At 39.0% G+C, this 12,388-nt stretch overlaps 1 protein-coding gene across 15 annotated transcripts in view; it reads right to left on the bottom strand.

The window, feature by feature from the left end:
* Nucleotides 1–12,388, bottom strand: part of LOC140513767 (TP53-binding protein 1-like) — a 130,585-nt gene that overhangs the window by 44,406 nt on the left and 73,791 nt on the right. For all 15 annotated transcript variants that reach the window (XR_011970318.1, XR_011970319.1, XR_011970320.1 and 12 more), the window contains 3 exons: nucleotides 11,742–11,972; nucleotides 7,343–7,400; nucleotides 5,228–5,320 (listed from right to left, as the gene is read on the bottom strand). Coding sequence is in view for 12 of the 15 variants with exons in the window: in XM_072623713.1 (XP_072479814.1) it covers nucleotides 5,228–5,320; nucleotides 7,343–7,400; nucleotides 11,742–11,972 (382 nt within the window). In the remaining 3 variants the exon portion in view is untranslated. The remainder of the gene's footprint in view (nucleotides 1–5,227; nucleotides 5,321–7,342; nucleotides 7,401–11,741; nucleotides 11,973–12,388) is intronic.

Raw genomic sequence — 12,388 nt, 5'->3', positions numbered from 1 at the left:
AGAGAGGCAGAGAACTTGAAACTCAAAACTTTAAAAAACGAATGCTAAACATTGTTTTTCCGTGTAATTGAGAAAATATAGTATGTACTATTGTGCTATATAAGAAATGATAAAGTGAATGGTTTCAGGGAAACCTGAGAAGACTTGTATAAAATGATGTAAAGAAAACAAGACCCGAACAACTTATACAATGAAAACATTACCATACGGACAAACAACTCTGACAGACTTACGGATTCAGATCAACGCAATGACCAGCCACGACTCCAGAGAACTAATAATGAAACACAAGCAGCGAAGGGTGAACAGGCGAAAGGCTCCAAGTGCGCGAGGAAACACACCCGTGTTCTCCCCTTCTGCGGGCCGTGCCTAATTCATCTGCTTTGTTTATCTCGTTCTGCAGCTCATTTTTAAGGGGGATGTTAATTTCATTCTCAAGAGGAATGGGGGAAGAAGGAGAGGGGAAACAGGCAGGACGTGGATTTTTGCTGAATCAAAAAAATAAATTTAATTTTAAAAAGACAGAAAAGCAACTTCAAAGAAATAAAAGAGTCTATTTATAGGGGTTAGCAGGCAAGGTAGGTAAAAGGATGGATAATGGCCATCTATGACAGCTAGCAAGATAAGACTTCACAGGTCAGACAGAATAACGACAGGCAAAGGATTTGGATTTTACCTGAGAGTAGATTAAGCTTTATTATCCTGAGTCTCTTTAACCTTGGTGGGGCTCTAATGTGTGGCAGGAGACAGCTGGGTGGTCTTCTAAAGGGTAGTTATGGGCTTTGTCCCTTATGGCTTTCAGCTGGTAGCCATTATATAAGATTGAAGCAGCTAGGTGGTGCAGTGGATAGAGCACCAGTGTAGGAGTCAGGAGGACCTGAGTTCAAATCTCACCTCAGTAACTGGACACTCACTAGCTGTGTGACCTTGGGCAAGTCACTTAACCCCAATTGCCTCATCCTGGGTCATCTCCAGTCATCCTGATGAATAGCTGGTCACTGGACTCAGATGGCTCCAGAGGAAAAGTGAGGCTGGTGACCTGCACAGCCCTCCCTCACTCAAAACAAAGTCATTATTTCTCTGATAGCACGGTCTTCTTTGGAAACGAAGGATGAACACACACTGGCTATCTGATCAGGACAGAAGTTCTCAGATACAGTTATAGGTCACAGTTTTTCAAACTATGGAGTTAACCTTCTTGGGAAAGCACAAGACCCTCCGGAGGGTAGGGGCATGAAGCAAATGCCAAAAGTTATTGAATTTGTCCAAGTACAACTCCTTTACAAATACACGCATCCCAAGAGATCATAAAAATGGGAAAGGGTCCCACATGTACAAAAATATTTATAGCAGCACTCTTTGTAGTTGCCAAAAACTGGAAGTCAAGGGGATGTCCATCAATTGGGGAATGGCTGAATAAATTATGGTATATGAATGTAATGGAGTACTATTGTGCCATAAGAAATGATGAACAAGAAGACTTCAGAGAGGCCTGGAAGGACTTATATGACCTGATGCTGAGTGAAAGGAGCAGAACCAGGAGAACTTTGTGCACAGCAACGACCACAGTGTGCGAGAGTTTTTTCTGGTAGACTTGGAATTTCGTAATAACGCAAGAACTTCTTAAAAAAAAAAAAATTCCAGTGGTGGTTCTCAAGGCAAAATGCCTTCCACACTCAGAGAAAGAAATATGGAAGTCATTCGCAGAATGTAGCAGATCATGTTTGTGTATGTGTATGTTTTTGTGTATCATGTTTTGATTTGTGATATGATTTCTTTCATTTATTTTAGTCTGACTACATAGCATGACTATGGTGAAAATATACTCAATAGGAAAGTATATGTAGAACCTATACAGAATTGTATGCAGTCGTGGGGAGGGAGGGGGGTAGTGGGGGTAGGTGTGGGGGGATAAAATCTCAATTGTATGGCAGTGATTGTTAAACATTAAAAAATAAAAAAATAAAAAACAAATACACACACCCTTTTCAATGAAAATAAAGTTCAAGTGAAAATCAATAAAAACAATTCACTAACATTCAGACCCACTCCAACCGACAGTAAATGCACTGAAGTGATTACATAAAATGATACTGGCAAACCAGACCAAATTGGGGTTAGTGTCTGTCAGATCTTGACAGAGGCTTGGCAGATCTCCCACGTGCACTGCCAACAGATAAAGGATGACGATACATAAGAGCTGTGTCACTGTGCTGGTTGCTGTACACGAACTTTGAAGGTATAATGTTAAGTTAAATCAACTACATGTAAAAATGAAAAGTTTCATAATATTAAAAAAAAGTTTATGGAGACTGAGCCGTGTCAAAATGAATCTGGCTCTCTGACAGCAAGGTTAACAATACCAATGTGCTACACCTACACACATGTTTGGAACACTGCCTCAGCAAATCATTAATCAACAACCACTTGTTAAGCATCACTACAAGCTATTCATTATATGAGACAGTTGGGACACCCGTACAAAGGATGAAAACAACTCTTCCTGCAAAGAGTTTGCCTTCTAAAGAGGAGACAGTGGAGAGTATCTCAAAAGGCTTAGTGCAGATTCAAGCTACAAAAGCTCAAAACTGCACTAAGACTTTTGGGATACCTGGTACATATAAGTATCCAAAGCATAAATATAAAATGAATAAAAGCAAATATATAAAAATTAATTAAATGTAAGATTTGGGAAAGAGAGAATTAGTAGTTGGGGAGATCAGGAAAAGCTTCATACAGAAAGGAGTGCATGAGCTGCATCTCATAGAAAAAGGACTCCCTGAGGCAAAGGTGAGAGGAGAATGCATTCCAGGTATGAAAAATATCTAATGTAAAAAAGGAACAGAGATGGGGGATGAAATATCATTTGGACTGTAGAGTACAGGAAGGAAGAGTGAAGTCCACTGAAGCTGGAAAGACAGATTGGGACCAGGCTGTAAAGGGCTTTAAAAATTAAATAGGGTTCCCCAATTAATAAATGGTCAAAGGACATGAACAGGCAGTCTTCAGAGGAAGAAATTAAAGCTATCTATAGTCATATGAAAAAATGCTCTAAATCACTATTGATCAGAGAAATGCAAATCAAAACAGTTCTGAGATACCACATCACATCTATCAGATTGGCTAACTTGACAGAACAGGAAGATGATAAATGGTGGAGCAGATGTGGGAGAGCTGGAACACTAATTCATTGTTGGTGGAGCTGTGAGCTGATCCAACCATTCTGGAGAGCAGTTTGGAACTATGCCCAAAGGGCTACAAAAATGTGCATACCCTTTGACCTAACAATATCACTTCTAGGACTGTATCCCAAAGAGATCATAAAAATGGGAAAGATTCCCACATGTACAAAAATATTTATAGCAGCTCTCTCTGAGGTGGCCAAAAACTGGAAATCAAGGGGATGTCCATCAATTGGGGAATGGCTGAACAAATTGTGGTGTATGAATGTAACGGAATACTATTGTGCTATGAGAAATGATGAACCGAAAGACTACAGAGAGGCCTGGAAAGATTTATATGAACTGACACTGAGTGAAAGCAGCAGAACCGGGAGAACTTTGTATATAGTAAAAACCACAGCGTGTGAGGAATTTTTCTGATAGACTTAGCCCTTCACAGCAATGTAAGACCTAAAACATTCCCAAAGGACTCGAGGCAAAATGCCATCCACATCCAAAAAAGAATTATAGAATTGGAATGCAGAACGAAGCAGAATATTTTCTCTTGTGTTATGTTTTGTTTTGCTTTGTTTTCTCATTCATTTTAATTCCCCTATGCAACATGACTAATGTAAAAATCTGCTTAACAACAACGTATATATAGAAACCATATAAGATTGCATGGCATCTTGGGAAGGAAGGGGAAAGGGAGGGGGAGAAAAATCTAAGACTCATGGAAGTGATTGTAGAAAACTAAAAATAAATAAATTTTAAAAACAAATTATAAGAAACTAAACAGGGGTTTATATTTGCTCTTAGAAGCAAGACACCTGAAAAAGTAGGGGAATTACAATCAGATCTGAGCTTAAGAAAAATTACTTTCGCATCAGTGTGCACAGGACGCACTGGAATGGAGAAAAGAAAGACTTGGGCCACAGAAGCCAGGATGTTATTGACAAGATGTGACAAATGGTTGGTTATGTGAGGCGAATAAAGGTAAGAAAGTTCAGAATAATGTTGAGGTTACAAACCTAGAAGACAGAAAAGATGATAGTATCTTCAAAAAAAAAGAGGGAAGTTTGGAAAAAGGGGATGGGTTTGGGAGTTCAGTTTTGGACATGCTGAATTTGAGGTGTCAATGAGATATCCAGTCGGAAATGTCCAATATACAACTGGTAACGTGGGACTGAAACTCAGGGGAAAGACTGGGTCTGGATATGTAGTTCTGGCAGTCATCTATATATGGATGATAGTTAAACCCATGGGAATTAATGAAGTTACCAAAAGAAAAAGTACAGGAGGAAAAGGAAAAAGGAGCTAGGACAGAAGTTTGGGGAACCCCCATAGGTAAGACAGGAAAGGAAACTGAGGAGTGGTCAGACAGGTGGGAGGAGAACCAGCAGAGTGTGGTATCATGAAAACCCATACAGAACACAGTATCCAGCAGGAAAGGGTGATCAATAACGTCAAGTGCAGCAGAGGTCAAGGATAAGGACAGAGACGACCTTCAGATCTGGCAACTAAGAGATTTCTGGTAACTTTAGAGACAGCAGTTTTATGTGAGTGATGAGGTCAAAAGTCAGATTTCAAGGAGTTAAAGTGAGAGGACAGCAAATCGAGGCACCAAGTACAGACAGCTTTTTCAAAGAATTTCACTGAGAAAGGGAAAAGAAATATAGGATGAAAGCTTGAGGGATGGGAGAGAATAGGGAAAGTTTTTTTAAGGATGTGGGTATAGATTTAAGCATGTTGAAAAGCAGGAGGTAAGGAAAAATAGGGAGAGGTTGAATATTCAATAGAGAGAGGAAGACTGAGAATGCCTCCTTCTGGAGAAGACAGAACAAAAGATGGGAACAGATGTAAATATAAAGGCCACAGGAAAAAGAAAGGGCCCTTTCTTTTTCAAAGATCATTTTTGAAATAAACATGATTCAGTCTGGCTTAAATATGCCACAGTCAAATGAAAAACTAAATTGGAAACCACAAAGAGAGAACATAGCAGTTTCTGGCAGCAATCAATTTATGACTTAATATGGGAGCAAAGATATTATGAAAATAATGCTTACCTGATAAGATCTGATGGGGTATCACGGCCTTTGGCTTCATCATCCTGCCGGACTTCACAGACACGGCTAAACACAGACACTGTCTTCTGAGAACTAAGGATAACAGAGTAAAGCGATAAGTCTACATTTGTTTGGCGAGAATAAACAACTTTCAATCAGACAACAAGCTTTTACTAAGTGATGACTGTATCAAGCACTGTGCTACATAACAGAAATATCTCTCAGGCACCGCAGGTAAATAACCTTCCTTCACATTTCTTCTCCCATAATTCTTCCCTTGACCCAAGATGCAGCTTTCTTATATGCCTAATGCAGCCTAAGAAAATCTGCATGAGGAAAGTCATCAGGAACAATAACATAATCCCACAATCCCTAGCCCCATGCTATCATCCAACAGCATTTCTGTCCCACTGCAGTGCTCAGCTCTTACTGGCACTATATAATCTTACAAATGGACGAAAATAGCAACACTTCTTCTTGTGTAGGCAGAAGACAGAATGATCCTTCTTCTAAACATAACCTTGAGAGCTACTGTGTACAGAAACACAGAAACAAAAAAAGAAGCTCAAGTACTCCTGTGTTCAATCTATTTGTAAAGAAACCATATCCCACAATCTAGTTTTTCCTACAGATCAAGATTTTCATCTGTTTGGGTATGCTTTTAAAACAAGATAAACATATACTAATACCATCACCAATAACGCATATTAACAACCACTTCCTTTCATTCCAATCTCTTCCTTTGTTACACTCCCACCCTTGCTCTCTGTCCCACACTCTAAGGTTTTCTCTAACTTTAGAAATAAATTAAATTGTACATGCAGACCAACAATAAGCGACATCTGGAATACAATACCACAACTACAGAGTAAAACAAATGTTTTTTTCTCCACTGTAAGACTATAGATTTATAAAGGGTATTTAGCAGAAAATTCTAAAGTAACATATAAACCACACCCAGAAACATTAAGTTCATTTTACAGGAAGAGATATTAAGTCCAGAGTGATGAAATTCTTTTTTCCAGAATATGTAGTAAACAAGAGGTAGGAACAGGATTGTATCAAAGAACTTGCTCTGTCATGCTTTAAGCAGTGCTACTGGAATTTAATGTTCAGTAGTATTATAGTCAGTAGCAGATGAGACTTTTATACCCTCCGATAGCCACCAGATGGCAAAGCTCTACTACACAGGCTGGAATCTAAAGATACTGTCACCCTCAAGGCATCATAGCAAGAAAGAGCCAAGACCACACGACGCTCCACCACCACCACCACCACCACCACCACCACCACAACCACAACCCAGCACAACACAGCTATCAGTCTGGGACACTAACTCCAACGATCTTCTCTAAGAGCCAACAATAACAAGATCAAGAACGATACACCACCAAACTGCAGTTAGTTTGGGACACTCACTAGAAATGATCTCATATAATGTGTGTTCGTCCTTCGTTGCCAAAGAAGACCACGCCATCAGAGAGATAATGACATGACTTGTACTGGACTTTGTTTTGAGCGAGGGAGGCCTGTGCAGGTCACCAGCCTCACTTCTCCTCCAGAGCCATCTGAATCCAGTGACCAGATATTCATCAGGATGACTGGAGATGACCCAGGATGAGGCAACTGGTCAAGGTCACACAGCTAGTGAGTGTCCAGTGTCTGAGGTGAGATTTGAACTCAGGTCCTCCTGACTCCTGCACTGGTGCTCTATCCACTGCACCACCTAGCTGCTTCAATCTTATATAATGGCTACCAGCTGAAAGCCATAAGGGACAAAGCCCATAAGACCCTCTAGAAGACCACCCAGCTGTCTCCTGCCACACATTAGAGCCCCGCCAAGGCTAAAGAGGCTCAGGATGAGGATTCTAATATGATTACTGGAGCAAATTTTTAAAAATTGTTTTTGTCAACATTTTAGTCAAGAATTAGCAGACAAAACACTGGTCTTATAAGAGTATTAATGAAAAAAACTGTGACATTCAATCTTTCCTCCTACAAATCCTTTCTTCTAGGTTTCATTTTAATTTTTTTCTACTATCGATAAATCATCTTTTCCTTCATTACCAGTGGCTCTGTATGAGACTGCTCTGCATAGCAACAAGCTCTGGTTACCTGGCAACAGACTCAGCAACAGCAGTGGATCCATTTTTCTTTTCACCACTTATAGGCTCTGAACAAAAACACAGGCAAGGAGGGAAGGGAGAAAAATAGAGAAATAATCCAGTTAGTATCATACCTAAAAACCTCCTTATTCTTCTACTCTTTCTTCCCCCACTCAGCAGTAGGAAGAAATAGGAATAAAGAATAGGAACAGAAGGAAAAAATCATTAACTATGATTTAACAATACAAGCATTCCCCATTCCTAACAATCCATATCCTCACTGTTGTGAACTAAGTGGACATAACCAAAAATATTATATGAAATTACTTAGCTGCAGGTTCTAAAACTGTCACCTACATATCTCTAAATCAGGGGTCCCTTAACCTGGGGTTTGTTCATTTTTTTAATATCTACCTTTTTAAAGTTAAATATTTTTAAATTTTAATTTGGCTTCAAATATAAATCATTGTATTTCAATATAATTGGTTTCCTTTGTAATTTACATATTTTATTCTGTGCATTTTAAAATATTATTTTCAGGTGTTCATAAGCTTTACTAGACTGTGCAAAGGATCCATGACACAAACAGGTTAAGAACCTCAGATCTAAATAAAGATAAATTGAGTAATTAAAATAATATTTCACCTTTGTATAATGTTTTAAAGTCTGAAAAGCACTTCACAAATATTAACTTCTCAAATATTATCATCAAAACTAAGCAGCAGAGATGAGGAAGGTGAGGCTCAGAAAGATTGCCTGACATGGCTAAGTTCACTCAACTAGTGTCTGGGGTAGGATTCAGATACAGGTCTTCCTGAATTCCTGACTCCAAGTTCAATGACCTAGCTATTCCGCATTCTGCCTCTCCCTGAGATGGTAGTCATGATACCATAAAAATCATCCACATAGAAACTGGAGTCCCTAAGAACAATAAAACAACTTAGTCATATGAAAAAATGCTCTAAATCATTATTGATTAGAGACACGCAAATTAAAATGACCTTGAAATAGCATTTCATACCTATCACATTGGCTAAAATGAATGAAAGGGAAGGCAGCAAATGTTGGAGAGGAGATAGAAAAATTGGGACACTAAGTCATTATTGGTGGAATTGTGAACTGATCTAACCATTGCGGGGAGCAATCTGGAATTGTGCACAGACAGTTATTAAACTGCCTACCCTTTGACCCAGCAATATCACCACTAAGTCTACTTCCAAAGACGACTGGGAAAGAGGAAAAGAACCTCTATGTTCTAAAATATTTATAGCAGCTCTTTTGTGGTGGTAAACAACTGGAAAATGTAGTTACGGTATATGATTTGGATAGAATACTACTAAGCTATGACAAATAACTAGCTCGGTCATCTGAGAAAAACAGGGAAAGACTTGTACGAGATAAGGAGGAGCGAAATGAGCAGATCCAAGAGAATGCTGTATACAGTAACAGCAACAGTTTTAAGAACAACTTTGAGTAAGTTACTTTAACTATTATAAATATCCAAATTCACTACAAAGGACACATGCATCCAGAGAAAGAACTAACAAACAGAAGTATATATAGAATGATTTTATGTTTATATACATATTTGTGTCTAATGGCAGCCATCTCTGGGAGGAGGAGGGGAGGAAGGGGAAAGTGGAGGGAAGAAAAAAGGAAAAACAATTATGATAACTTCAATATATATTTAAAGGGAATAACAAGTTGTACAATCACCTCTTTTTACCGTACTGTGTTATGAAAATGCTTGTTTTATTCCGTAAATTAAAACTTTTTGTAAAAAACACTTTTTTTTTAAAAGAAGAAGAGTGAGCAACTTGAAAAGTGGTTTGGATAATCCAAGTTCAGCTGAAAAATCTGAGGAGTAATAGGGAAGATTACTTACCAACTATGAGTTTTATTATTTTCATCGTTTATAAATGAGATACAAACATTCATGGAGACTGACTTTACTTGTGTTCCAGTGACTATGATCTCTGACAGTAGAAACAAAAGGCAGAAAGCTCCACGTCCTTCCCTAACCCTTCTCCATTGCAGTGCCTTCCCTCTGTTCTCTCCTGTTTATCCGGTATATTGCATCTGTTTGCAGGCTGTCTCCCCTATTAGACTGTGAGCTCCTTGAGGGAGCCTCTTTATTGTATGATGTAAGGGAGCACAGAGTAAGAGCAGGAAGGAACCTTAGGGATTATCTTAGTCTCACTCCCTCATTTTACCGTTAGAGTAGAAGGCAGCAGAGCCAGGACTCAAGCCTAAGTCCTTTGACTCTAAATCTACTCTCCTGGAGCATCATTTTGCCCCTGGTTCCAGCCCTAGGCTTGGATTTCAACGAACTGCAGTACAATTCCAATCTGTTAACTGGAATGAGTGACCAAGAGCCTTTTCTTTGGCCTCAAAACTTTTGCCTTTCAAGTCTATAAACTTCCCTGGTAAACAGATCCCCAACTCAAGGCATGTGCCTACAAGGACCCAATACCGTGGAAACAGCACTAGAATCCAGAAGAAACTGAACACTGTAATTAGTACCATGTTCGATAAACACATCTGCTAACTCGGTTAAGGACTCGATATTCTACAACTATTAGAAAAAATGGAAAGCAATCTGAGAGAATTTGAAGATTTCAAGCCATGTTCCATAATGTGCTCAAAATGGGTGCAGAACCAACACAGAAAAGGTTATATTAAACACATCAGAGAAGGAAGTGATAAGGCATTTTCACAATTGGAAGGGAGGGAAGTTTTTGACCAAACACGGGATAGAAATACTACAAAGTAAAAGAGAGAGGTGTTATTGTATAAAATTGAAAGGGCTTTTGAACAAACAAAAGCAATGCAGGCAGAATCAGAACAAATAACTATTTGGGGGAAAAAATCTCTGCAGCAAATATCTCTGATGAGGTGCTGACATCTAAACTACAGAGAAAATCGGTACAAACAGAAAATAAGACTCATCTTCCAGTAAATAAATGGTCAAATACTATGAATAAGAGGTCTGCAAATAAAGAACTCTAGGCTACCAACAATCACCTGAAATCTCTAAGCGTAAGAAAAACGCAAGTGAAAACAGCTCGGAAGCTCTATTCCACACCCTTCAGACGGGCAGAGAGAACCAAAAACGGAAAAGGAAAATTGCTGGAAGGGCCACGGGAGAACAGGCACGTTAATTAATGCACTGCTGGTGGAACTGGGAAGTTGTCAAGTCAATCTGGAAAATAATTTGAAAAATATATCCAAAAGATAAAAACTGTGTATACCCTTTGATCCAGTGTAAAACAAACAAGAAAGAGCACTAGGTTTAGGGGCAGAGGGCCTGGGTTCAAGTTCCAACTTTGCTACTAACTACCTGTGTTGCAAATTATTTAACCCAAGGTACTATTAAATTCTATGATCCTATGACTTTTGAAAGTACAGGGTTGATATGGCTTCTTGGGTTCAGAGATTTGCCACATCTAATCCCTAACAACCTAATATTCTCCTTCTGCCAATGCCACTCTATCCTGGTACCCATCTTCAATGCCTACTTGCCCTAGGACCCACATCTCCATACATCCCAATCAGAAAATACTTTCTAGTTTTAAAAAAAATCCTAACAAAGGAAAAGAAACTATACAAAAAGAGTAAGACAAGGTAAATGAGCAGCAAACTATCTATTCTCATACTGTCTATAGTCTCATACTAAGTGATCCTAAATTGTTCTATCTCACTATAATTCCTCAGTCCTCATGTGTCCCATACTGATTCACTCTTGACCTAGAACTCCACTCAGCTCATTCAATTCCCTTGTGGTCTCAAACGAAAATACTGTCTTTTCTCCTTGAAAGATGCCATGCTAATTTTATGATGTTCCCATATCATCCCACAAGGGCATTATGGCTCTAGTTTATTCACATTCCATCATACCAGGTTCACTATCAAATAACTAGGGAGTTTTTGATTGAATAATCAAGAATATTTAGTACTTCTAGTATACTATTACTTAATGACCCAAATCAAAGTATGAAAATGCAACCATTATAGACAGCATTCCCAGTGCTTCAATAATGAGGAAATTCATCCCAACACAAAGTCACCTCTCCCCAAAATTCACACTAGCTAATCTTTCTACTGTTAACACTGCTTAGGAAAAAAAGGGAGTTTGCATGATATATCCTTATACTGTTAGAGATCATCAGTGTGCTGGTTAGTTTTGCTGAACTTTAAAAAATTGTTTTTAATTTTTGTTCTAAGGCAAATTCAGAGGGAAAGGAGAAGGATGTACTAAGAGAAGATTATGATATTAAAAACAAAAAGCATCAATAAAACTGAGAAAAAATTTAAAAAGAAAGAGGGAGTGCTAAGAATAGCCAAGATTATTGCTTAATTGGGTCAATAATACAAAATACCAAAGGGGCCAGAAACTTTTCATAGCTTACCCAGATATGCATAAAAAGATAACTTCCTTTCCAAACTCAATTGCAAGGACTCTTCACTCGCCTCAGTCTCAGGGCTCACCAGTTTCATTTTCAGACTCAATTTTTCATCCACTTCTGGGACAGCTCTGGAATCCCCTTTTTCACTTTCATCAGTAACATCGTTGGACCCCACAGAACTTTCAGCCATGACATCACTGGCTGCTAAGGGGCTCTCTGAATAGCTGTCCACAACTGAAAGAAAGGAAGGAGGAGGAAGGAGAAAAAAACCCCACTAAAGCACACACATTAAATACAGCCTCTCAGGGTCTTCCGTTTGCCTCTGCAATTCCACAGGTCTGCAAGATCCAAGCTGTTGTACCTAGAAGAGATCCTGTCACAAATATCCACAACTACACGCTGTCATTGACACCTGGTCTTAAGAGGAGCAACAGGATTCAGTTCCACTTCCACATCTGGATTTAGGATGCTGCATGAGCCCTCAGCCAACCCACATCTGCCAGCATCAGGCATAGGTAGCAGGAAACTCCAGACGGCATGACAGTTACCTCCCAGCACTGACTAGAGAAAACAAATAGATTAATGTAGAACGCTACTGCGCTGCTGAAGAGGAGCGAGCTACCTAACCATCCCTGCCTGTCAAGCAGAAA

This window comes from Notamacropus eugenii, chromosome 7 (assembly GCF_028372415.1).
Source record: "Notamacropus eugenii isolate mMacEug1 chromosome 7, mMacEug1.pri_v2, whole genome shotgun sequence".
NCBI classification, from domain to species: domain Eukaryota; kingdom Metazoa; phylum Chordata; class Mammalia; order Diprotodontia; family Macropodidae; genus Notamacropus; species Notamacropus eugenii.
This window is presented reverse-complemented; position numbering and strand designations above follow the sequence as displayed.